We start from the raw sequence: 25,326 nt of genomic DNA on the forward strand, positions 1-25,326 counted from the left end.
CAGCCTCCCAACTTTGTATTTCCCCTGATTTGGGGGAAGGGATATGCAGAATTAAGCTCTGTACCCTAGGAAGCCTGTGATAGAGCACTTTACAAACGTTGAAACCCCTGTAATCACCAAACACTATAGGAAGTGCTGGAAATGGATAAAGCACAATCATCGTCCTGGAACAACTCAGTATTCATTTAACAAATATTTATTAAGCATCTGCTAGGTTGCAGACACCGTTTTAAACCTTGGAGTTAAAGCAGTGAACACAGGTTTAAGGTTCCAGTTTTCCTGGAATGTACTAAATGTAGTAAACGTTCCAATGTCCTATAGAATAAGAGACACGTGGAGACATTTTGGCCCCGGGGCCTGGTATTAAAGCATTCAGGCCCACTCCCGAACGGAAGCTATCGGTTGAGAATCTGAAGCAGCTGTTCTCCATTTCTGTCGGGTTGGTGGTATCTCGGGGCCACGGCGACCTCCAGCGGCCACCCTCCGCCCTGCGGCCTGCCCTGGCTCCCCGGGGGAGAGAGGAAGGGAGGAGCGAAGAGCTGGATCTCCCGAGAGTCCTATGCCCCACACCCTTCACAGACCAGAAGGCTGCAGCGAGCTCGTGGTAGTCTCAGTCCTACCTCTCAGGTGTCTCAAAACGGAAGACACCATTCATTCGGATCACGGACAGCAGGGTCGGCTCGCCGGTGACAAGTGAGGGCTGGAGGGGCACGTCGAGGTGCGGAAGAGGGGAAACCCTCCCCCCCGCCAGGCGAAGTCGGAGACGGCGCCTCAGGCCCAGCCCTCCCTCCTCTCTTAGCGCTCGGGGTCTTTCTCTCCCTTCTGGCTTTGGGACGGATGACCGCGGCGAACCCAAACGGAACATGGATAAACTGAGGTGCCACCGGGGATCTATTTGAGACGAACTCCGCAAGCGGGGTGGTCACCGGAAGCGGCTGTCAGGCCCGCGTCGCTACAAGGCTGCGCCTTCCATTGCGCGACCAGTAGGCGACAGACCGCCCCCACTTCCGGCCCCTGGAGCCTTAGCCAGCAGCCCCCCTTTTGCTGCTCTCCCATTGGCTACCGCAGGGACGCGCTGTGATTTCCCATTGGTCGTGTCTCCTCTCCGGCGCCGCACCTCCCCCCTCCAGGTACAGTCTCGTCTTCCGGCACCCGATAGGCTAAAGGCTGGGAGGGCGTCTGCCCCACCTGACCAATGAGCGGCATGAAGAGTGAGGGCGGCGGCTGCGTGATGGGGGCAGGGCGGGACTTGGGGTGGCTATTGGCCAGAGCGGGCACAGGCCGGAGCCAGGATTGGCTGGGGAGAGGGGCACCGTGCTGGGGTCGGAGCTGGGAGGCCTCCGCAGCTGCGGGAGACGGAAGTGGTGAGAGCGCGGCCTCGGAGAGTCGGGCGGACGCCTCCTGGGTGAGTCACCGTGCCCCGTGCACTGCCAGTCTGGGAACCGCAACGACCGCGTCTTGCCCGGCCCCGCCCCGGCCCCACCGGCTTTCGTGAGCCGCGCCTGCTGTCATTCGGGGCTCCGCCTCCGAGTTTTAGGCTCCGCCCCTAGAACCTGGGCACCTGGACTCCCCTGTCAGCCTGACCCGCCCCCCGGCCCCCTCCCCCCGTGGCCAGATCACCTAGGTCCGGGAACCCTGGGCCTCCCAGGCCTGTCCTGTCTCTCCCTCCCTGCGTTCCCCTGAGGCTGCTTGCCAGTGGGCGGTGAGGCAGCACCTCTGGCTTGCTGCTTGCTGGCTCCCCCATGAGGAAAGGTGGGCTGTGATCACGGAGGCGGGTAGGGCCACAGATGGAGAGTTTTATCCCCGCAGCCTTCTGCGGGGCACTGCTGCACTCCTGCACTCGGAGAGCAGGCATGAAGAAAAGTGTCAGTGAAACATGGGCCTGGTTCCCTAAGCGGCTCCCTAAGTGGGCCAAGGAGGCCCATCCTGACATTTCTTTTGCTCGGGCCCATTTGACAGGTGCTGATTCTTAGGCCTGCACTGGCTTGATTCTGTCCCGTTATGTGGCCTCCTGCCACTAACCTGCACCCCACTTGGTGTTAAGTACACAGCAGGACATGTCCAGACCTGCTGCCTTCTGATCACAGGTTGTGGTCCCCTCCCTGCTGTCCTCTGCTCTGGACTCTGCCCCCAGCAAACAGGTCAGGTGGGTGCTACCTCCAGACTCAGAGGCTGGCAGAGTGCTCTTGTGGATTCATGTTCTCACCAGGGCCAGAAGTGAGCCCTGGTTGGGCAGCCTCTGTCTCTTCAGAGTTGGCAGTTCTTTTGCTCTCCCACAAAGAACAGGGTTCGGAGTGTTTTACTTCTCTTTCTGGGACTGGACGTCAGGACCCTTGAGTTCTGCTCTGGAACTCTGTGGCTGCCTTCAGGCCCTGCAGAGTCACTTGCTGCTTTCTCCCCGTGTAGTTCCCATTGCCTCTGTCTGGCATGGTGACTTACGGAGAGGCTGGATTCTCTGTGAGGGAGGCAAATAAGAGTTGTGGGGAAGTTGAGGAGTAGATGTCTGACATTTGTTGATTCTATGGTGATGTTAATGGCGCTCTTTACTCTTATGTTTCTCTGTCTTGTTACAGTGAGACGCAGGCCACCAGGACCCTCACCACGGTAGAATGGTGAGTACTCTTTCCTCAGACCACTGTGTTGTCTGTAATCCTTGTGTCTTTCTCCATGAAGCTGCCCCGCCCCTCCTGGACCTTGAGCCCCAGGCTACTCTGTTCAGCAACTAAACAGGTTCACCTGCCCTGGAGATAAATTAGGGCTTCTTTAGGTTGCAAAACATCAGCCGATATATAGCACTAGGACGGGGAAGCCTCTAGAAGTCTTTTTCAGCATGTGCTATGCCATGCTTTCCCCACATTACCACTGGCTCCCTTAGCTCTTCATAATGGCCCTTCCCTTGCTTCTCCTGGTCCTTGGGTGAAGCTCTCTGTTCTGGTCTAAAAAGCCAGGACTCCTTTCTATCAAGATCCTTGTACTTCTTTCTGGGTCCCTTGAATATTGTGGATGCTGTATCAGGAGTGAGTCCAGTAAAACTGTGGGGCTTCTCTAGCTCCAAGGTGCTGCTGTCGGTTAAGCTACTATAGGCAACAGCTGACTGAATATTTAGCAGAAGAGCACCCTCAAAGTGCCCAGAATATCACTGGGGGTGGTGTGCATGTGTGTATGTGTGTGTGTGTACGCTATAATGTTCCCATAAAATTTCCACTAACTGTAACTGCCCTTCTTTCACGTTCAGGGAACCCCTTAACCCCTGAGAGCTGGGAGGAGGAAGCAGTGAGATGAGAAGGGAGTGGGGAGCTGCAAGCCCAGGTCCAGACCAGGCCCTCGCTCTGGCTGAATCTCTTTAGTTCTTTCACGTGTCCCCTGTGTTTAGGGACAGGTCAAGGCATTCAGTTGGTGAGAGGACTTGCTCTTTCCCTCCATAGATGTGTGGGTGTGTGGTGTGCATGGTATTGTTCTGGTTTCTTCTCGGAAAGCCTGCTGGTCCTGGCCCCTACCAACTGATCACCCCTCTCCTTTTTCTCTTCTGTGATACCCTGAAAAGAGTCAGCCTGGTCTACTTTTGAATCCTAGCACCACCACTTAAATACTTTAGGTGAATTGCATATTCTCTGTAAGCCTGAAGTCTGACTTCTTCGGGAATTGAATGGTTTTAGTGAGATAATGTTTGAAACATGTCTGGCTCAGAGTAGATGCTTAATAAAATGTCAGGTTTTTCTCCTATTCTTCCCTTCCCCCAAGACCAACACCCAAACAAAAGCCCTGGTTTCTGAAAATTACCAGGGACAGGGAGTGTGGGGTTCCAAATGCTTCCTTCTGTGACTCTTGGTGACATTTTGAAACTCTTAATCACTGCCCCTTATTCTTTGGCCCTCTACCCAACTTCCTTCATCCCCCTGCCTTCGGGTTTTGAGTTTTGTTTCTGCATAGCTTCTGTGGTCCATAGTTCCAGCTCCTTTCTTTCCCAGCCTAAGAAATTCTTTCTTCTCCAAAAAGGACTTTCTTACCCAGAAGACAGAGGATGTGAAACAAGGGGAGAGGTGGAGCTGAAGTAGGGCTGGGCAGGGGCCTTGGAATAAAAAACCCAGAGAATTTCCCTTTCAGGAGTGTGCAGTGACCAAACTGGCACTAGATCAGTGTCCATTCTAAGAGGCAAAACGGGAGTGGGATTAGTGAGTTCAGGGGATTGGATGACACTGATGGGTAGGGTAATGGTGAGTGGTGGTTTTGGAGGGAAAGGAGAAAGCCTTGAAACTGGAAAGGGTCTGGGGTGGAGGGAGGTGAGCTCCATCTTGGGAATCAGAGCAGGCACTGGGGGGACTCAAAGAGGAGGGGAAGGTGCGGGGACAGAAGTGTGAAAGAGTGGTGTGGGGTGGCTCACGTGGTAAGATGGGAAATGAAAAGATGTAGGCGATCTCGCCGTCCCCTCCTACCCTGTCTGTGGGGGCAGTCCCGCAGCCCAGACTCCTGAGAGCCCCTAAAAGTCCCCCGAGCGCGCGCTCCCACGGCGCGGAGGGGGCGGCGGGGAGGGAGGGGCGGGGGCGGGGGGCGCTGTGGGCGGGGCCCGGGGACCCGCCCCGCCCCCGCCTTGCCCGCGCCTGGCGGTCGCGGCGCTCCCCTCGCCTGGCTCCCCTCCCTTCTGCGCTCGGGCGGGAGGGCGGAGCTGGGCTCGCTCCATTGTGGAGAAGAGGGGAGAGGCGCGCGGGAGCCGCGCGGAGCCCGCCGCCCGCGCTCGCCTCCTGGCCGCCGCGGCTGCACCTGGCCGGCCCCGCAGCCGGGATGCGGCGGGCGCCAGGGACTGGCGGGCAGCGCAGCGGCTCCGGGGACATGTGCGCTGGCCCAGACCGCCCGCGACCATGAGCCTGACCGCCCGCGTCTCCTGCTCCATGCTCAGCTGCTTCGTAAGTGCCGGCCCCGCCTGCGGGGGCCCCGGGACCCCGACGCTGGCTGCACACGCAGCCCCGCCCAGGGCCGGCCCTTGTGATTCCGAATTTCAGCCCATCCCCCTTCCCACGGGCCCTGGCAGGGGAGGGAATATAATCCCTTTTTTTTCTTGGACTTGCTTTAATCTGCGGGTGCCGGGGATTGTCGAAGGCTGGGGATGGGAATTCTGTGACCCATCGTCTTAGCCCTGAAGCCGCTGCCCTTGACTGCAGATCTTTAGGCCCCGCCCTGCAGGGGTGCATCCGTTTACCTCCGCCTCTCCATCTTGGGCCCACCCGCTGCATCCTTGCTTGGGGATGTGAGATGGGGCTAGTAGGCCGACTGGGATGTTAGGGGGCTGGGCGGGGAGCACTGGATGTCTGCGCTGTCTCCCTGGCTCCAGTCCCCTCCCCCTTCCAACACTCCATCCCTCACCTGATACGCCAGCCTTTTCTCCTTGACTGTCCCCCAGACAGCCTCTCTTCTCCATCTTCCTTGCCTATCTGCCTCTGCAGGCCTCCGTACCTCTGCACCATTCCCAGGCCTCCCCTCCTCCCCCTCTGGCTTCATGCTCCTTCCCAGCTTCCCCCATCTGTCCTCTCAGATGTCCCCCGCCACCCTCCTACCTCCCCGCCCCTCCCCTCGCCCCGTGTCTGCCAGGCCTCCTCTTGCTCTCCCCTGGCTGTCCTTGGGTCTCCTGGTTCCTCCCAGGCGCGTGGATCCCCTTTTCTCCCTCTCTCCCTGGTGGCTGGGAGAGGAGTTACTTCTGCTTGCTGTGGGTATTCCTTAGGAATTCCCCTCAGATCAGCAGGCAGGGCAGGTTGCCTGGCAGGTGGTGGGGGCTTGTTAGCAGTGTGGGCCTAACTGGAAGAGAAGCTCAGCTCCAAAACACATCCTCCTTTTGAAAGCATCCATGAAGGCCCTCTAGAGGCATGGGACTGAATCCCGCGACCCACTCCTCTTTGTCTCCTTCACCCACCAGATTGAAGCCTTAGTGGAATGGCCTCAGGGGCCTGTGTCCCCTCCCGTCTCTGTGACCAGCTGCACACCTGGTTCCTGTTCCTCAGGGCAGCACTTCCCATTCCCACTTCTGTCTAACCCTTACAATCGCCTTTCTTTTTCTTCGTTTTCTCTCCTTCATTTGGGAACTGTTGGTTCTATGGGAGAGTCCCTCTTTGAGGAGCGCAGATTTCCAGTTACTCTGTGGACCTAACTCTTCTCTTGGGCTTAAGAGGCTTGAATTCCCCCTCCACTTCTCTCCTCCCCCCAAGCCAGGTCTCTCTCACCTTCTCTGGGGACCAGAACCTTTATAAGTGTGTTATGGGGTGTATGTGGGTTTATTGAGGGGAGGGGAGCAGAATGAGACCTGATGGGCCAGGTGGAGCCTGGTGACTTAGGGCTGAGGCCTTCCCCACAGGGTGAGGAGGGGCCCCCCAGCCTGGAGTACATCCAAGCCAAGGATCTGTTTCCCCCCAAGGAACTAGTGAAAGAGGAGGAGAATCTGCAGGTAAGGAAGAGTTGGGGGCCCAGGGTGGGTAGAGCTCTCTGTCTGGTTAAAAAGCATCCTCCCCTCCCTCCCCCCATCCCAAACATCTCCAAGGGGAATCTAGTATGGAAGTTCTGGCTTCCTGCTCCTCAGTCTCTGGAGGTAGGGGAGGCTGTCTGTATGTGCATTATGGAGGCTTTGGCCCCAGGGAAGGAGAGGCAGCTCTCCTGTATAGCTGTTGCCTGGTGCTGTTACCGTGGAGAGGACTTTTGTCCCGCCTTGGCCCAGCTTTTCCAGAGGGATCCTACAGATCAGGGGTTGGGGAGGGGGGAGGATGGAGGGGTGACTCACTTCTGGACTGAGGGTCCCTCTGCCCCTTGGCAGGTGCCCTTCACAGTGCTGCAGGGTGAGGGAGTGGAGTTCCTGGGCCGCGCAGCTGATGCCCTCATTGCCATCTCCAACTACCGGCTGCATATCAAGTTCAAGGACTCTGTCATCAACGTGAGTTTCTGTCTTGTTCTCCCACACCCAAGGCAGAATCCTGCTGAAATTCAAGGTGGGATTGCTCTAATGCTCTTACTTGATCATGTCTCCAAAGAGTTGGGGTTCCCTCCTTTTTCTTACTAACCTTCTTCTAACGGCAGGTCTGTCTTTCTGTCTCTCTCACTTAATTTTCCCTTCCCCTCTTTTCCCCTCACTCTGTTGCCGGCCCTTCTAGGGGCACAGTGGCTTTGTTGGAAGAGTGCCACTTACCAACTATGTGACCTTGGTTAATCAGCCATCTGAGGTGCAGTTGCCTCAATAACATGGTGTGAAAACACCTGCCTCTGGTTTCTTGTGATTATTAATTGGGGTCACATATGTAGAGGACCCAGCACAGTTACCAGGCACCTAGGAGGCCCTCAGTAAATGTCAGTTTCCTTCCCTCTGTTGATACATCCGCATCTGGGCCGGGGCGGATGAGGAGTGATGTGGATGGGGGTTGGGGGACCTGAGCGCCAGTCTGCCCTCCCTCTCCAGGTCCCACTCCGGATGATTGACAGCGTGGAGAGCCGTGATATGTTCCAGTTGCACATCGCCTGCAAGGACTCCAAAGTGGTGAGGTGAGAACGGCGGGGCCTCGCTCAGGTCCTCGGGCCCTAGTCTTGTCCAGACCTCTCTGCTGCAGGGTTTCTCTGGAGCAAGACAAGAAAAATACTGCCTCCCTTTCCTCATTTGGAAGAAACAGTGAAAACACTGTCTGGGTTGGAGGGATCAATTTTCTGATCCACAGTGTCTTGACCTAAAGAAATGAAGATAATGCTCATGGGGTTTTCTTAAGGGTGAAATGAGATGATGCGTCTGAGAGCACCTAGGGTGATACCTGGCACAGAGCACTCACATCTGTGCGTTGTTGGTTCATGTATTTATTCACGTAACATGAAGTTATTGAGCACTCTACTCTATATCAGACTGTTCTAAGCACTGGAGGTATAGCAGGGAACAAACAAACAAATTTTCTGCCCTCATGGAGCTTATATTCCAATGGGTAGATAGGAGTGGGAAATAATAAGTGAGTAAAATATATTAAATGATGGTCACGTGAAGTTAAAAAATAAAGCAGGGAAAGGGGATATGGAGTGCTATGGGGGTGAAGGTTGTAGCATTAAACAAAGTGATCAGAGAAGGCTGTGCTGAAAAGGTGACATTTGAGTCAAGACCTGAAGAAAGTGACCATGTGGGTATTTGGGGAAAGTGTACCAGACAGAGAACAGTGTGTGCAAAGGCCCTGAGGTGGGTGTGAACCTGGCACAATGAAAGAATGAAACAGAGGCTAGAGTGACTGGAGGGGAGTGCACATGGGTCAGGGTAGACGGATACAAGATCTGAGAGGTAAGAGGGATTTCAGGCTCTCTTAATGACTGGTTTTTACTTTGAGGGAAGTGAGAAAAACCACTGGAGGGTTTTGAGCAAAAGACTGACGTGGTCTGATTATAGAACCACTCTGGCTGCTGTATTGAGAAGAGATGGAAGAGGGGTGGGGCAAAAGCTAGGGCAGAAGCTGGGAGACTAATTAAGAAGCTATTGCAGTTACCCAGGTGAGAGATCATGGTGGCCGGTCCAGGTGGGAAGCAGTCAGAATGGTGAGAAGTGGTCAGATTTTTGAAGGTAGGATTTGCTGACAGATTGGATATGAGAGAAAGAGGGATGACTCCGAGGATTATTAAAAGGAGGTGCAGACAAGCAAGAACCTACTGTATAGCACAGGGAACTCTACTCAATACTCTGTAATAACCTATGTGGGAATAGAATCTGAGTAAGAAGTGGATATAAGTATATGTATAACTGATTCACTTTGCTGCACACCTGAAACTAATACAACATTGTCAATAAAAATTAAGTAAATAATCCAATAAAAATTAATTTAAAAAAAAGGATGCCCAGTTTAGAGCCTGCCATGGGCTCAGAGCTCATAGGCATTCAGAACAGGAATCCGCGTTGCCCTGTCCTTCAAGGAGATTAAAGTCTAATTGCAGTAGGAAGACTTAACCTGTGGCAGTATGCTCTGGGAAAACTTACTGTTTAATATTCCTAGCTCATTAAGAATAACAGAGGAAGGGGTCTGTGGAATGGGTTAGGCTCGGAAGGCCTCAAGGCAGAGGTGGGACTGCAGCTGTCTTCAGAGTATCAGCAGGATATGGCTAGGCTGAGAGGAGGCATTATGAAGCAGAAGTGAAACAACAAGGAGACAGGAATGGTGTGGGCAGGACTTCCTCCCTGAAACAGAAAGTTTGTGCTGGGGAGTCGTGGGAGATAACCAAGGAGTAGCAGGCACTCAGGGCCAGATTTGAGAGCGTTCAGATTTGATATGAGAAATGGTCGGGCCCCCTTAGAGGGGATACTTATGTCTCAAGGACAAGAGTTCTTAGGAAGAGAATTGTCACAAAGACAGTGTCCCTTGGGTGTTGGCCAGTCTCCTTGGTCCTCCCCAGGGTTCGCATGCCTGACCTCCTGCTTTGCAGCCTCCTGTCCCCACAGCCTTTTGGTGGCTGGGTCTTTGACCCTTAAGGCCCCAGTGCACACTCACCTCTTGCCTCACTTCATGGCTTCTTGCCTGGCAGGTGCCACTTCTCCACTTTCAAGCAGTGCCAAGAGTGGCTCTCGCGGCTGAGCCGGGCCACAGCGAGACCTGCCAAGCCTGAGGACCTCTTTGCCTTTGCCTACCATGCCTGGTGCCTGGGGCTGACTGAGGAGGACCAGCACACCCACCTGTGTCAGCCAGGTGAGGCCAGGCTGCTCGCCTCAGGAGACTCCTTTTGGTCTCTTGCTTCTCATCCCTCCTCCACCCTGGACCTTGTGCTCTAGGGTGCTGACAGGCGTGGGGGCTGTGTTGCAGGAGAGCACATACGATGTCGGCAGGAGGCTGAGCTTGCGAGGATGGGCTTTGACCTGCAGAACGTCTGGAGAGTCTCGCACATCAACAGCAACTACAAGTGAGAGGGTGGGGCGTGGGGAACCAAAGCACCAATCCAGACCCAGACTTCTTCCCCAGGTGCCTCGAGCACGGTGGGGGGCACAGCTCCTGGCTCTGTGAGGGCAGAGGGCTCCTGGTCCCTCTTCCCACAGAGCCATCCCTGGGGGTCTTGTGATCATAGGTCTTTCATCAAGCTCTGTGACCCCATCTGGTCTCTTCTCAGATTGTGCCCCAGTTACCCCCAGAAGCTGCTGGTTCCCGTGTGGATCACAGATAAAGAGCTGGAGAACGTGGCTTCCTTCCGCTCCTGGAAGCGGATCCCTGTGGTTGTGTATAGGTGAGGCGGTGGGGACCGGGGAAGTAGGGAGATGTTTTTAATGCAGTGAGGAGTCAAAAGTGGAGGTCTGCAGCAGTGTGGTTAACTGGGAATTGACACTCTTCAGGGAAGTTACTATGAAATAATTTTAAAAGAAAAACTGCCTCAGTTTTTTTTTTTTCTCCTAAGGATGAGGCTTTTGGGGAGTTTGTTCACTTTTCTTTCCTTTTTAAAAAAAAAATTTTTTTATTTTTATTGAGAACGTGTGTGTGTGTGTGTGTGTGTGTGTGTGTGTGTGTAATATGGCATTAGAACAGGGGTTGGCAAACCGTGACCTGTGAACAAATCCGGCCTGTAACCTGTTTTATGTACAGCCCGTGAGCTGTGAATGGCTTTTACAGTTTTAAATGGTTACCTAAGAAAAGAAAATAGAGAGAAGAATGTGCTACAGAGACTGGCTGTGACTCCCAAGGCCAAAATTTATTGCCTGGTTCTTTACCAAAAAACGTTTGTGAGGCAGGTAGTAGCCATGAGGTTTGGAGTTGTTCATGCTCTGGGCTCAGGCTTGTTCTCCTGCTGTGTGTCTGTACCTGGAGCAGGTGCTGTGCAGACTGGATGAGTCAAGGTCACCTTGGGAGTACACAGCCCGTTTGACAAATGTGCATGACAGTGCTTTGTAAACTGTAGCGCCCTCTTGAGACGTTAAGGGCTTTGGGTTGCTGTTATGGCCTGGATGATCTGGTGGCCCCTGTGGGCTCTGGAGATCTTGGTCTGGGCCCCTGGGGTCTCAGCAGGAAGCCTCTGGGGGCTGTGAACCCCGAGGGCCTGATGGTTTCTTCTGTTTTGTCAGACACCTACGCAACGGGGCTGCCATCGCCCGCTGCAGCCAGCCCGAGATCAGCTGGTGGGGCTGGCGCAATGCCGACGATGAGTACTTAGTCACGTCCATCGCTAAAGCCTGTGCCCTGGACCCAGGGACAAGGACCACCGGGGGTTCCCTCGGCACCGGGAATGGTGATGCCAGCGAGGCCTGTGACACTGACTTCGGTAAGATGTGGGGAGTGCTGGCCCCCTGGGGAGTAGGCTCCCATGTTGGCCTCCTGGGCTCCCAGGGGGTCCCCAGCGAGAGGATGGGAAGAAGAGGACTGGGTGTCTGGGTCCCTGCCTTGGAGGAGGTGGTGTCTGGGTCCCTGCCTGGTGGGAGGTGGTGGGGTGTGAGGGGTCTCATGAAAGGGAGTGCCCCGGGGTGGGGTGCGCCTGGACAGCTGGCTGACCCGGGGTCTTCTCCCTGCTGTGTGTGCATTTAGATTCCTCCCTGACTGCGTGCTCTGGAGTGGAGAGCACAGCTGCCCCCCAGAAGCTGCTGATCCTGGATGCCCGCTCCTACACGGCGGCGGTGGCCAACCGGGCCAAGGGCGGAGGTTGTGAATGCGAAGGTACCGCCATTACCTCAGTGTCTGCAGCCAGCCTGTGCTCTGGGGGCTTTGAGGGCAGCTTGTGTACTGGAAAGCGCCAAACAAACCCAGCCTGGGATCAGGACTCTGCCACTCACTGGCTGTAACTATGCTCAAATTGCTTAATCTGTCTGAGTTTTATTTTCTCATCTGTAAAATGGGGATGAAACATGCCTTGCAAAATTGTTGGAAGATTAGAGGTTACAGCTATAAAGTTACTGGCACAGAGCAGCTACTGTTTGTCGAGGAGTTACTACTATATATCGTCATTACTGGTAGTACTCGGGCAATCGTCACTAATGTTATTGTTACCACTATTAGTATATGGTGCTTGAGCATCCGGAGATAAAGGGTATTTAGATTTCCAGAATACATCGAGTTCCTATCCTGGAGTGTCCCGCCTTGCCAGGGAAGCTGTGCCCACCGGGACTGCTCTTGTCCTGGATGCCTGTTCCCAGGACATGCTCTTATGCTCCGCTCTCCTCTTATGTGTGCAGAGTACTACCCCAACTGTGAGGTCGTGTTCATGGGAATGGCCAACATCCATGCCATCCGGAACAGCTTCCAGTACCTCCGTGCTGTGTGTAGCCAGATGCCCGATCCCAGCAAGTAGGTGTCCCCTGCCCCGATTCCATCCGTCCTCCAGTTTCATCCCTTACCCGGTGCTTGTCGTGCTTGGAAGATCTGGTGGGGAGATGGGAAGTGTGAGGTACAGGAGACCTGAGGGCCTGCGTGCAGTGGGCCAGTTCCAAGAACGCTTCTTCCACTTCTCAGCCACCGCTTTGGCGCGGCCACAGGACACTGGGTTCCTTTTGTTTGGATTAGTTGTCCTCCAAGAACACAGAGAACTGGGGAGAGGAAGTGGCTAGATGTGCGCGTGATGCTTCCGAGTTCCTCTGTTGATCCCGAGAGTGTCTTGTCCTCCTCAGGTCCTGTCTTCCCTACCTTCTTGCTAGTTATCTCTTGGTGGAAAGGCCATGGGCTGGGCCTCTTGGCTTCAGCTCTCACTGGAGACTTCGTTAAGGCGTGACTGGCCGTGGTTGGTGAAGAGACTGTTGTAGCCTCGGTGCCCTTAGTGACAGATGTGACCTCTGCTCTTGTGTAGCTGGTTGTCGGCTCTGGAGAGCACCAAGTGGCTGCAGCACCTGTCGGTGATGCTGAAGGCGGCTGTGCTCGTGGCTAACACAGTAGACCGGGAGGGCCGGCCCGTGCTGGTGCACTGCTCAGACGGCTGGGACCGCACCCCGCAGATTGTAGCCCTGGCCAAGATCCTGCTGGACCCCTATTACAGGACATTGGAGGTATGCAGCGGGGTTGGGTGGGAAAGAGCAGAGGGAAAGGGGGTGTTTGGGGAAGGTACTAGGCCCTCTGGATCTGTCTGGAGGATCTTTCCATAGAGGACGTTGGTGGCTTTGAGTCCTTTTCTAAGCCTGGGTCTGTTCTTCTCTGAAGCTGCCAGTGCGCTGCTTCGGGCATCCCTGGAAGGAGCACAGTAACCTTCCCAGAGAGGCCCTATGCTTGAACCCACTCTTCGTTGCAGGGTTTCCAAGTGTTAGTAGAATCTGACTGGCTGGATTTTGGGCACAAGTTTGGAGACCGCTGCGGCCACCAGGAGAACGCAGAGGACCAGAACGAGCAGTGCCCTGTGTTCCTCCAGTGGCTCGATTCTGTTCACCAGTTGCTTAAGCAGTTTCCCTGCCTGTTTGAGTTTAACGAAGCGTTCCTGGTAAGTCCACGAGCCCGAGGCCAGGGTGGGGGCCGGCGGCCCGGGCCTGGTGCGAGCTGTCTTGGCCGTCTAGGTAAAGCTGGTGCAGCACACGTACTCCTGCCTCTACGGCACGTTCCTGGCCAACAACCCCTGTGAGCGAGAGAAGCGCAACATCTACAAGCGCACCTGCTCCGTGTGGGCCCTTCTGCGAGCTGGCAACAAGAACTTCCACAACTTCCTCTACACACCGGGCTCAGAAATGGTAAGTCCGGACCCTTATCCCGTAGGTGCATCTTGGGGACCTATAGGGAGAACAGGCCGAGTCAGCGGGAAGAACACAGGCCCCGAGGATTAGGAAGGAAGGGAGACGTAAAACATCTCACAGAACCCGAGTGCGGGGCTGCTTCCCTAGGTCCTGCATCCCGTGTGTCACGTCCGGGCGCTGCACCTCTGGACAGCTGTTTACTTGCCAGCGTCATCTCCGTGCACACTCGGGGAGGAGAGCATGGACCTCTACCTTTCCCCGGTGGCTCAGAGCCAGGAGTTCTCTGGCCGCTCCCTGGACAGGTAAGAAGAGCCCTTCTTGCTCTCTCCTCTCTCCACCAGGAAGGCAGCAACTGCCTTGTGTCTTGCCTAAATGCTGGTCTCTTCCTTTTGTGAGATATTTTAAAGCAACTTCTTGAGTCAGCTGAAGGCAAAACTTGGCCCAGGACTTGCAGCTAGCTTGAAGGGCACTCTGTATGTTCCCAAGGTCCTCTCTGAAGATAAGAGTGGTTACCTTTTTTCAAGCTGCTATCACCCTTTGTGACAGACCCAGGGGAGAGGAGAACAGAACAGAAAGGACTGTTTCAGGACGGCTTGTGGGAATGGTTTCTGTTCACTGATAGAAGGCATGGGGAGCTTGCTATCTTAGTAATAACCTTTGCTGTGTCCAGCAGTAGCTTCCAGAAGCATCTGGCTTTCAGGGAAATGGGTTCCCAGGAGGGGGCTGGCCTTCACTTTACTCCCTCAGAATTTAAAGGGAGACATAAAAATTATATTCTGCTGAATATTTGAGGCGAAGTAGAATGGAGATTGGTTAATTATAAGAGTAACATCTGTTCTTTATTTTTTAAAAAAGCCAAACAATCTAAAAGTAGAAAACGACAGTCTTCCCTCCCTGATCCTTGTCCCCACAGGTGTCCACTACCGGCACTTTGGTGCGTGTCCTTCCAGATATTATCTCTACATAGATATATCCCCACTCTCACACTCTCGTATAGAAACATTTTTTAAATATAAGAACAATTATATTTTGCATACTGTTCTGCAAATTGTTTTCCCCACTGTGTCAGGATGTCACCCCATGAGAGCACATATAAAGCTGCTATATTGTTTTTAGTGGCTGCATAATAGTCCAAAATTAGAGTATATCAAAATTTATATAACCAGTTTTCCATTGGTCATTTAGGAGATTTTCATTTTTTAATCATTACAGGGAGTGTTTTAGTTAACATCCTTATATGTATATCTTTAAAAAAAATGTTTGGTAAAACACACAGTATTTACCACCTAAACCATTTTTAAAGCGTACAGTTCAGTAATGTTACCTTATATGTACACCTTTGTATTTATGCTAGTATTTCTGCCAGATGAATTCCTAGAATTGAAAATGCTGGGTTCAAAGGATATGTGCATTTCAAATTTTGATCTTTGTTTACTGGTGGAAGGTTTTTAAAATTAAAATATAACATATAATTGGTTGAATATTATAAAGGAAAACCAACGCCCCAACCCCTTAAGTTATTGATTTTAGGGTCTTTGGAGCTGAGTCCGTCGTCAGGGGCTTGTGGGTAGGCTTCAGGAATTCTGTGATTTTCTTCTTCCACGAACTATGCAGAATTTGGGTACAGGTTCATAAGTTTGCTTTTCTAGGGAGAGGGGTCATAACTTTTTGTCAGATTCTCAATAAGTTCTGTGCCCCATTTAACAACATTGCCTTAAATCAGTAATTTTCCAAATCAATGTGTCTCTTAAATACCTACAAGTTGCCTAGTACTGTACTAGGTTTTATCAGCTGTACCAAAGGCAGAAGATGTTGATCCTATTTAAGATACTTTTAAAAAGCTATAAGATAAGGCATAGAGAACAATTCTAAGTTAGCATCTAAGTGAATAAGAATGTGTCTTGTTCAAAGCTATTAGAGAAACGAGAAGTAAGAAAGGGGTCATTTGGTGACTGTTTACTCAGAGAAGTTTCCGTGGAAGACCAGGCAGGAACCATGGCTTTTCAATGTCCCTAGTAACTGTCAGGGCCTGGCACATAATAGGTGCTTTAGTAAATGCTTAAATGAACAAACAAATGAATGGAATAAAGGGAGTTATGAGCTTGGTAACAAGGTTAGTGGAGAGGGGTCTGAAAGAATTAGATACATGAGAGAATTTTTTTAAAGAAGACGAAGAACCACCTCTCTGGAGCTGGCAGAGTTTGGGAGGGGGTATTTTGAGGAATGGAGAGAAATAAACAGGATAGTTTGTTGAGGGCTTTTATACTGAGGAATTTATTTTGATTCAGTTGTCAGTAGTAAGTCATTGTGACCTGGTAACAATGGGATTTTTTGAGAATTAATCAATGATCAGGGTAGTTGGAAGCACAGAGACCAGCTAGCACTGTTGTAATTCAGATTTTGAAAGGAAGAGTCCTTGGAAAAGAGAAGAGATTAAATTCAGATGTTGTCGAGAAGTCATTAGCAGTCTGTGGAGTTTACAGAGTGTTGAAGGGTGAAAGTGAAGAATAAAGAGGCCAAAGACAGGTCCCAAGTCTCTGAGCTTAGAAACCAGGAGGATATTAGTACCACCTATAGACACGGAAAAGTTGAGAAGATGAGTCAGTTCAGGGAGAAGGAGGAGATACAGGAGGTTGGGATCGAAATATTTTGACAGCAGAGAGGCGGCATGCTACAGGCAGTTCAAGATGGAGTTGGATTTAGAGGAGTGGTGTATAAGGGTTTTAAAGGAAATGGTTTCTCTGACAGCTGACCTGACTCACCTTCAGTTCTGTATTTCCCTAGATCAAACACATCCTGCTCTCTTTCCTCTTCTTCCACTGAAGTGCAACACATTTTTCTGTCCCCAGCTCAGATCCTACCCTGTCTGTGTAGCCTTCTCTGACCATGTTAGCTGGATGACTTCTCTCGTGGTTCCAACTCTTCAGGCATTACTGTCTCTACCAGCACTTTTTTTTTTTCTGCCTGCGTTGGGTCTTCATTGCTGTGTGCGGGCTTTCTCTGGTTGTGGCGAGCGGGGGCTACTCTTCGTTGTGGTGCACGGGCTCCTCATTGTGTTGGATTCTCTTGTTACAGAGGATGGGCTCTAGGTACACAGGCTCAGTAGTTGTGGCGCAAGGGCCTAGTTGCTCTGAGGCGTGTGGGATCTTCCCGGACCAGGGCTCGAACCCGTGTCCCCTGTGTTGGCAGGCGGATTCTTAACCACTGCACCACCAGGGAAGCCCCTACCAGCATTATTAATTAGACCTTTGGCGCACTCAGCTGTGGAAGATGGCAGGCTGTTGCTACTGTTGAATCTGAATAGAGTACATTGGAATTCTTCACATTCTTCTCTCTGCTTCCTTTGTATGTTTGAAAGTTTTCATATAAAAAGTAAAACCAAAAAAGAAAAAAGCTAAAAAGTTGCCAAGCTGTGAGATTCAAGCTCTGGCTTTGGGACTCCAGAGACTGTAATCGTAACCATTGCTATTGCCTTCCTGGAGTCTGTCACCACACAGACACACAAAAATCAAAATTGATCACAAAAGTAAAATCAAACACAAGAATACTTCTTTTTTCTTTCTATTTCTTTTTTTTTAAGGACTTTTATTGAGATGTAATTGACACACAATAAGCTGCATATATTTAAAGGGTTTGTTTTTTTTTTAGGAAGTTTTCCTGGTTAAGCATTTTTTTTTTTACAATTTGATATTTTTTTTTCTTATTAGTAATGTATATATGGCAATTCCAATCTCCCAATTCATCCCACTGAACCCCACCCCGGCCCTGCTTCCCCCCTTGGTGTCCATATGTTTGTTCTCTATACCTGTGTCTATTTCTGCCTTGCAGATCAGTTGATCTACAATATTTTTCTAGATTCCACATATATGCATTAATATACGATATCTGTTTTTCTCTTTCTGACTTACTTTATTCTGTATGACAGTCTCTAGGTCTGTCCATGTCTCTACAAATGTCCCAAGTTTGTTCCTTTTTACAGCTGAGTAATATTCCATTGTATATATGTACCACATCTTCTTTATCCATTCATCTGTTGATGGACATTTAGGTTGCTTCCATGACCTGGCTATTGTAAATAGTGCTGCAGTGAACATTGGGGTACATGTATCTTTTTGAATTATGGTTTTCTCTGGGTATATGCCCAGTAGTGGGATTGCTGGGTCATATGGTAATTCCATTTTTAGTTTTTTTAAGGAACCTCCATACTGTTCTCCACAGTGGCTGTACCAATTTATGTTCTCACCAGCAGTGCAAGAGGGTTCCCTTTTCTCCACACCCTCTCCAGCATTTATTGTTTGTAGATTTTCTGATGATGCCCATTCTAACCAGTGTGAGGTGATACCTCATTGTAGTAAGAATACTTTTAAAGAAGTATTAATGTTTCAAAAACCAAACAATTAGAAAAATATCAGCTCTATTGTAACTCTACCTTTGAGGGACTTTTCAGCGTGGGCTGGGCTGACTGAGGCATGTGAAAATAGGAGTCCAGCAAAATCTCCACTGTTTCCTGGCAAATTTCCCTCAAGTTTTGTTGCTCTAAGGACTTTAGAACTGTATTAGAAATCAGGGCGGTCATTCTTGAAAATGTCTGTTACCCATTTGGTGTACAAGAATGCCTCTAGAACTTTGAGTGCTGTATACTAGGGGAAGTTTCCATGGTGACTTGGGACTCAGAAGCTGCCACTAAGTGATTGTAAAAAGCTGCGCTGGTTACTGCGGTGATGGAGGGATACTTTATAATAAGGAAAGTTGTAAAAATGAGGAGTCATGAGTGTAGTCTTTATGTATTTATTTATTTATTTTGGCCATGCCGTGTGGCATGTGGGATCTTAGCTCCCTGGCCAGAGATCAAACCTTGTGCCCCCTACAGCAGAAGCACGCAATCTTAACCACTGGGCCACCAGGGAAGTCCTGTGAGTGTAGTCTTAGTAAGTTTGTGGTTGGTTGCCTATATTTTGAATCCTTGTAGCAGCTCTGCAAGGTAATTTATTGTCATTTCATGGAGGAGAGAAACCGAGTGTGTGAGAGGTGAAATAGCTCACTTGTATAGCTAAGCTGTGTCAGAGCCAGCATCGTCGAGCTCCAGAACCCACCTTCTTTCTGTCTTGTCGTGTGTGATAGAGGTGGTCGGACGTTAGGTTTGAGGCCGAGGTATAGACCTGGTTAGTAGGGTAGATTTGGAAGGCATCAACTTAGAAGGCAGTTGAAACCATGGGAGTGGTTGAGATTGCCAGGGAGACTGTGGGGTGAGACTGATGAAAGCTGAGGATAGAGCCTGGGTTCTTGAGGGTGGGGTACACGTCCTCCACTTTGTGCAGAGCAGACTTTTTGCAGTGAACAGTGGTTATTTGTAATCTTAAATGTTGTTATTTCTTGTGAACTCTGGCATTAATTGCTTTGATGACCCAGTTCTCCCAGTTCCTGACCTGGAGGTGGTGTGATGTCATTCCAGATTACCTAAAACGAGATCTGTGGATGATCTTCTTTCTGCCTGTGACACAAGCAGCCCCCTTACGCGCACATCCAGTGACCCCAACCTGAACAACCACTGTCAGGAGGCCAGAGTAGGCCTGGAGCCCTGGCATGGCAATCCTGAGGGATCAGAGACAACCTTCGTGGAATCTGGGGTAGGAGGTCCTCAGCAGACTGTGGAAGAAATGGCTCTTCCTCCCTCTCTGCCCAGCGGCCAGAAGGACTACTTGAGCAATAAACCTTTCAAGAGTCACAAAAGCTGTTCTCCAAGTTACAAACTGCTTAATGCCGCAGCGCCCCAGGACAGGAAGAGCAGCGCCTCTGATCCTGAGACCAAAGTCCTAGAAGAGACTAAGGCACCAGCTCCAGACCCTCCTGCCCAGGATGAGCTGGGTAGGACTTTAGATGGCACAGAGGAGCCCCCCGCACGTTGTCCTGAAAAAGCTGTCCGAGCACTCTCTAAAGCCGTTTCTAACAAGCGGGTTGGAATTTGTGATTTTCCTGAGTCTTCCCAGGACTCCCTCACAGGTGCCCCCCAGCAGACCCAGCTAGACTCTGTGCCCTCCAGATGTGCTCCAGATCACGGTCTGGGCACCCTCTGCAACCCACCGAGTGCTACCTGCCAAACTCTTCCAGACCCAAGCACTGACTTTCTTACCCAAGAGCCCCCAGGGTCTGTGGCAAGTATCTCACACCAGGAACAGCCGAGTTCTGTGCCAGATCTGATTCATGGGGAAGAAGACACGGGCAAAAGAGGGAATACTAGGAATGGGCAGTTATTGGAACACCCTCGCTTTGGAAAAGTGCCATTGGAATTGGCCCGAAAGCCAATTTCTCAGAGCCAGATCAGTGAGTTCTCTTTCTTAGGGTCCAACTGGGACAGCTTCCAAGGGATGGTGACTTCATTCCCGAGTGGGGAGACCACCCCTCGGCGGCTGCTTTCCTATGGCTGTTGTAGCAAGAGGTCTAGCAGTAAGCAGATGCGGGCAACAGGGCCCTGCTTTGGGGGCCAGTGGGCTCAGAGAGAAGGGGTGAAGTCACCGGTCTGTTCTAGTCATTCCAATGGACACTGTACTGGTCCAGGAGGAAAAAACAGCCGGATGTGGTTGTCCGGTCACCCAAAGCAGGTCTCCAGCACAAAGGCTGTTCCCCTGAGCTGCCCTTCTCCAGTGCCTCCGCTCTACCTGGATGACGATGGACTCCCCTTTCCCACGGATGTGATCCAGCATAGATTACGGCAGATCGAAGCAGGGTACAAGCAAGAGGTGGAGCAGCTACGTCGACAGGTGCGTGAGCTTCAGATGAGGCTGGATATCCGCCACCGCTGCGCCCCGCCAGCAGAGCCGCCCATGGACTATGAGGATGATTTTGTAAGTACTCACCTGCTGCCACCCAGCCACTCATTCTGTCTGCCCATGCAGCCTTCTACCCGTTCCGTATCCATTATTGGGTACTTGCCGCTGAGTTAGGGGGTTGGGCTGTAGCATGAAAGACGTAGTCGGTGCTCTCGAGCAGCTCACAATCTACTGGGAGAGACAAGCAGGCAATCAGAATGCTGTTCTCAAGTGTTATGACTGAGGGAAGCATCAGGTGCTGGGGGCTGGAGTCAAAGGTCAGGGAAGGCTCTCCCAAAAACATAATGCTTGAGCTGAGTGCTGAAGAATGTGTCACTTTTAGCCACATAGAGAGTGAAAAAGAAATACCATTTGCAGAAGCGTGGAGGCAATAGTACCCCAGTGGAATGGCTTGAATAAAGCGGGGAGGGGTGTGCTCATGTGTGCTGGGACTGTGAGGGAGGGAGTTGGTAGTGCGGTGAGAGGTGATATTGGGCAGTGGAAAGGGATTAGAAAGGTCAGCTTGAGTGTTGTGTGGATTCTACCCTCCAGGCAATAAAAGTTTTGGCTAGTGAGTCAGATTTGCATTTAAGAGTACTACCCTAGAGGGACTTCCCTGGTGCCCCAGTGGTTAAGACTCCACGCTGCCAATGCAGAGGGCATGGGTTCAATCCCTGGACAGGGAATTAAGATCCTGAATGCTGCACGGCGCGGCCCAAAAAAAAAAAAAAAAAAAGAAAAGAGTATTAAAAGAGTCCTACTACCCTAGCATCAGTGTGTCAAGTGAACTAGGCAGTTTATAGCCAGGTTGGGAGGCTGGCAAGGATGTTTTGGAATAAGCCAGGTGAGAGATGATGAGGACCATCCAGGCTTCGCTGTGTTGGGAGGCATTGGGTTCTGGCACAGCAGTCCTCGGGGAGCTTCTCGAAGCCGGCTCTAGGACGCTCCCACTTGCCTGCTGCCCACTTCTCTGCTGGTGGGATGGTCAGGGCTAACAACTTACTATTCAGGGTGATGGTTTAGAACAGGAGTCAGCAAATTTGTTTGGTAAAGAGCCAGATAGTAAATACTTTTGGGTTAGTGAGACATACAGTCTCTTACAGCCACTAGGCTCTTCTTTTTTTTCAAAGGTGCATCTTTTTTTTTTTTTTTTTACAATAAATGCATATATTTAAAGCGTACAATTTGATATTTTTTTGCTTATTAGTAATGTATATATGGCAATCTCAATCTCCCACTTCATCCTCCCCCCACTTTCCCCACTTGTTGTCCATATGTTTGTTCTCTACATCTGTGTCTCTATACTAGGCTCTTCTGTTGTGGCGCAGAAGTGGCCATAATGACCATGTGTGAATGAATTGAGTGTGGCTGTCTTCCAGTGAAACTTGACTTACTACAACAGGCAGTGGGCCAAATTGGCCTGTGGGCCGTCGTTTGCGAACTCCTGGTTTAGAATGTAACAGGAGAAATATTCTTTCCTTACTGGGACAGAGCATATTGGTTAAGAGCATGGGTCTGAAGCCAGAACGCTAGGTCCAAATCCCATATTTACTGCCTGTCAGCTGTTAACGCTCTCTATGGCTTAGTTTCCTTATTTGTAAAATGGGGATAATAATAGCATACAATATAAGATTGTTGTGAGAAATTAAATAAGTGCATGCATGTGATGCGCTTAGAAACAGTGCCTGATGCACAGTAAACAATAAATGTTAGCGATGATGAAGATGGTGGTGATGCATTTGCTTTTCCTTTAGACGTGTTTGAAGGAGTCAGATGGCAGTGATACAGAAGATTTTGGCTCTGATCACAGTGAAGACTGCCTTTCAGAAGCAAGCTGGGAACCTGTTGATAAGAAAGAGACTGAGGTATGTCCAGGCAAATACGTGGTGGGTACTTCTGCAAGCCAGTGAGTTCTCATACTTCTCAGAGATGAATGACATGTTCTCCCCCACATGAGTCTCTCTGTAGGCAGGTAGTAGCGGCCTAGGCCTTGTCATTTTGTTCCGGGATGCTTTCCTCGTTGCAGTGTTGCTCTTCCACTCTGTTGACGAGGACCTGGAATTTTTCCCTGTGCCTTCTGTTAGGTGACTCGCTGGGTTCCAGACCATATGGCATCACACTGCTATAACTGTGACTGTGAATTCTGGTTGGCCAAACGCAGACACCATTGCAGGTAAGATGCTTCCTATGATTCAGTATGGCTTGTAAAGCCTACTGAGGGACACAGATATGAACTAAATTGAATTAATCTGAAAATACAGATATCTTAATAGGAACTATATTTGTTTTCACCCAACTTTTCTTTTTCTTTACTTACGTAAGGCCTTTTAGAGTATCATTGGTTCTCAGTATGTTGGCATTTCTGATGAACTCTCCCCTCTTTGTGCTTTGGCAGAAATTGTGGGAATGTATTTTGTGCTGGCTGCTGCCATCTGAAGTTGCCCATTCCTGATCAACAACTCTATGACCCAGTTCTCGTCTGTAACTCATGTTACGAACATATCCAAGTATCTCGGGCCAGGGAACTCATGAGCCAACATCTGAAGAAACCCATTGCTACAGCTTCCAGCTGAATGCCAGAGGAGAAGCCCTGTCCAATTTCAGCAGGTTTGAAGGGAGGATCTGCTTCAGGTGTAGTTTTGAAGGTTCCTTGTTGTGGCTCATGAAATCACAGAGCTCAAAGATACAGTCTTGAGAAATCCTCCTGGGTACCATGAGACTGGAGCAGAGGAATTCCAATTTGACAGGAGGTCCTCTACTAGTGAGACCCTCACCTTGGGGTAATGGTCCTGATCCAGACCCAGAGTCTGGAAGCTGAACATTGAGTTGGTGACTCCATTTTCTTTCTCCTGGGGTCACAAGATGATGATTTCATAGATACTGCCTGGTGATATGTGCCCCAAACAGCAATAGAAAGGCATATGTATAACCAAACTCCAAATGATAACCAGGTCCATCTCTCCTCCACCTTGAAAAAAGCAGATTATAGTATATAAGATAGGAATTCCTATCCTATTTGAAACGAACTATACCCTGTACCTCTGTGCTCTGTGTCTGTGCATGAAGGCTCAGTCTTTAGAGGCACTCCTTCTAGTTGCATTAGTTCTGTCTTTCTGTGGAGTTTGGTTTAAAGACTGGTTCAGCAAGTGGAGGTTTTGCTATATTTTTCACTTGGCTCATCAGCCAGCATCAGTGAATATGCAGTTTAGGGGGACAGTTCTAGGGAGTGAGACCTTTTTGGGAGCAGAGGAAAACTCTGCTGATGTTCGGTCCTGGCAGAAATCGGTTCTTTTGAGCTGTGAAGGCAGTGGTCTTTGTTACTCAGTGGCAGCTCTCGAGGTATGCACTGTGAAGAATGAGAAGGGAAAAGCAGAAATTATCCTTGTGAAATATTTGCTGATTGTGCCCTACCCTTTGCGCCTGACTTTTCCTAGTTGTCCTGGTGCTAACACAGGAGCTACACCTTGATCCTCTCCTGGCATGAAAATAAAGCAATGTTTATTTTGGTCGTTGTTTCATTGCCCACTTCCCACATGTCGTCTTTCCCTTGGCTGCTGCCTCCTCTGGGTCACACTGCTTCTTATCCTGAACACTTGACACCTTGAGGGTAGAGTTTAGCGTTTGGTTTTTACCTCCTAGAATACGCTGTTTGGTATGTGAGGGTTTCAGTACAAATGCTGCTGTCTATTTCTGTGCACTTAACAATGGAACCCAAACAGAAGAGAATAAAGCCTTGATACCAAAATTGGGAGAGAAAATGTGTCCATTTGGACCAAACTTTTTTTTGTTTGTTTTTTTGTTTTTTGTTTTTCATCTTAAAATGTACCAGTGGCACTTAACCAAAAGATACAGTGAAATAGCCATGTACTGTGGTTGGGACAGATACAGTCTCCTTGACCTATAATGAAGCCACTAGGATTTCCTTATACATTTTCCTTAATTTGTTGGTGTATAAAAGGTAAATTACACTTAGGCTTAGCCTGTTTTAAAACTATGGTAGCTGTCTAACTGCTACTTGTTCATGTTGCTTCCTAGAAAAAAAAAATTTCACTCGAAAATAACTAGGATCTGCATTTAGAACAAGAATTGTTATTTGTCCTGACCTTTTCTTCAGCCCTACAGAGAAGCATCTGTGCTTTTATACTTACCATGGATGTAACCTAAAAAGTTTTGGCGTATCTAGGTCAGTCTAGCAGAACTTTTTTTCGTTTAAATGGAGTTGAATAATGGAGATTTTGTGTCTGGGAAATTCCCGAGATCATTGAAAAAATAACAAACTATTCCTTGTCTCTGATACATAAAATTCTTCTAAGCATTTTCTCAATCATTAAAATTTACTGCCAGTTGTGAGTGGCTTTTTAATTAACTTGACTTTCATTGCACTTCGATTGGCAACATTGGAGGAGACCGTATCTGTCTACTTTGTGTGGCTGTTTTGAGGGACTGTCCCATCAGTGAACATACTGCATGGCCTTGGAGAGAGACTCTGGACTCTCAGCTCAGATGTATTCATCAAATACTCCTTTCAGAGCTCTTGTGGGTGTAAGTGACATGATGTGGCCAAAAATCCAAACTGTGCAGTTGCGTTGTGACAAACATGCAATGTGCTGTAAAAACTCAATACAATTTAAATAAAATCTCTATATTAGTGCTGCTTTGTTGGGTCTTTTTCTTCATTTATAATTTCTAAGAAAAATCAATACTCATTTTTGCTTTGACCATGAGAAAGGACTGAAACATACCCCTTCCCCCCAACCATTACCATTTTTTAAATGGCCCTCTCTTTCTGTCAGCACAGCTCCTGCTATATTCTTATTTATTGATCAGACAGGGAGTTGTCGTTATGGATCCTGCAGAATTCGATCCCATCTCATGTGAGGTTTATTTCTCTTTAATGTCTAAACTTTCACCAGC

The 25,326-nt window shown here is 49.9% G+C and overlaps 1 protein-coding gene across 5 annotated transcripts; it reads left to right on the forward strand.

The window, feature by feature from the left end:
- Positions 1-527: 527 nt before the first annotated feature.
- MTMR4 (myotubularin related protein 4) lies at positions 528-25,060 on the forward strand. Of its 5 annotated transcripts, none has more exons than XM_057714873.1 (19): positions 528-1,130; positions 2,574-2,612; positions 6,341-6,430; positions 6,794-6,910; positions 7,430-7,512; positions 9,511-9,671; positions 9,786-9,882; positions 10,087-10,200; positions 11,030-11,226; positions 11,487-11,615; positions 12,131-12,242; positions 12,739-12,934; positions 13,174-13,359; positions 13,433-13,603; positions 13,754-13,908; positions 19,059-20,448; positions 22,167-22,277; positions 22,497-22,585; positions 22,808-25,060. In XM_057714873.1, exons 2-19 carry the CDS (start codon positions 2,610-2,612, stop codon positions 22,983-22,985), a joined length of 3,579 nt encoding a protein of 1,192 aa, XP_057570856.1. In that variant the 5' UTR covers positions 528-1,130; positions 2,574-2,609; the 3' UTR covers positions 22,986-25,060. The 5 variants fall into 5 exon arrangements, with proteins under 5 accessions (XP_057570856.1, XP_057570857.1, XP_057570855.1 ...); XM_057714872.1 differs by lacking the exon at positions 528-1,130 and adding an exon at positions 1,202-1,405; XM_057714874.1 differs by lacking the exon at positions 6,341-6,430.
- Positions 25,061-25,326: the final 266 nt, after the last annotated feature.

This window comes from Hippopotamus amphibius, chromosome 17 (assembly GCF_030028045.1).
Source record: "Hippopotamus amphibius kiboko isolate mHipAmp2 chromosome 17, mHipAmp2.hap2, whole genome shotgun sequence".
Classification (NCBI taxonomy): domain Eukaryota; kingdom Metazoa; phylum Chordata; class Mammalia; order Artiodactyla; family Hippopotamidae; genus Hippopotamus; species Hippopotamus amphibius.

Bases quoted from the DNA above. Each gene is read 5' to 3' on its own strand.
- MTMR4 (XM_057714870.1), top strand. From the start codon at position 6,293: ATGGGCCAGGTGGAGCCTGGTGACTTAGGGCTGAGGCCTTCCCCACAG. The intron at 11,616-12,130 runs GTACCGCCATTA...TTATGTGTGCAG, and splicing joins CGGAGGTTGTGAATGCGAAG to AGTACTACCCCAACTGTGAG. The intron at 13,909-19,058 runs GTAAGAAGAGCC...ATGTCATTCCAG, and splicing joins TCTGGCCGCTCCCTGGACAG to ATTACCTAAAACGAGATCTG.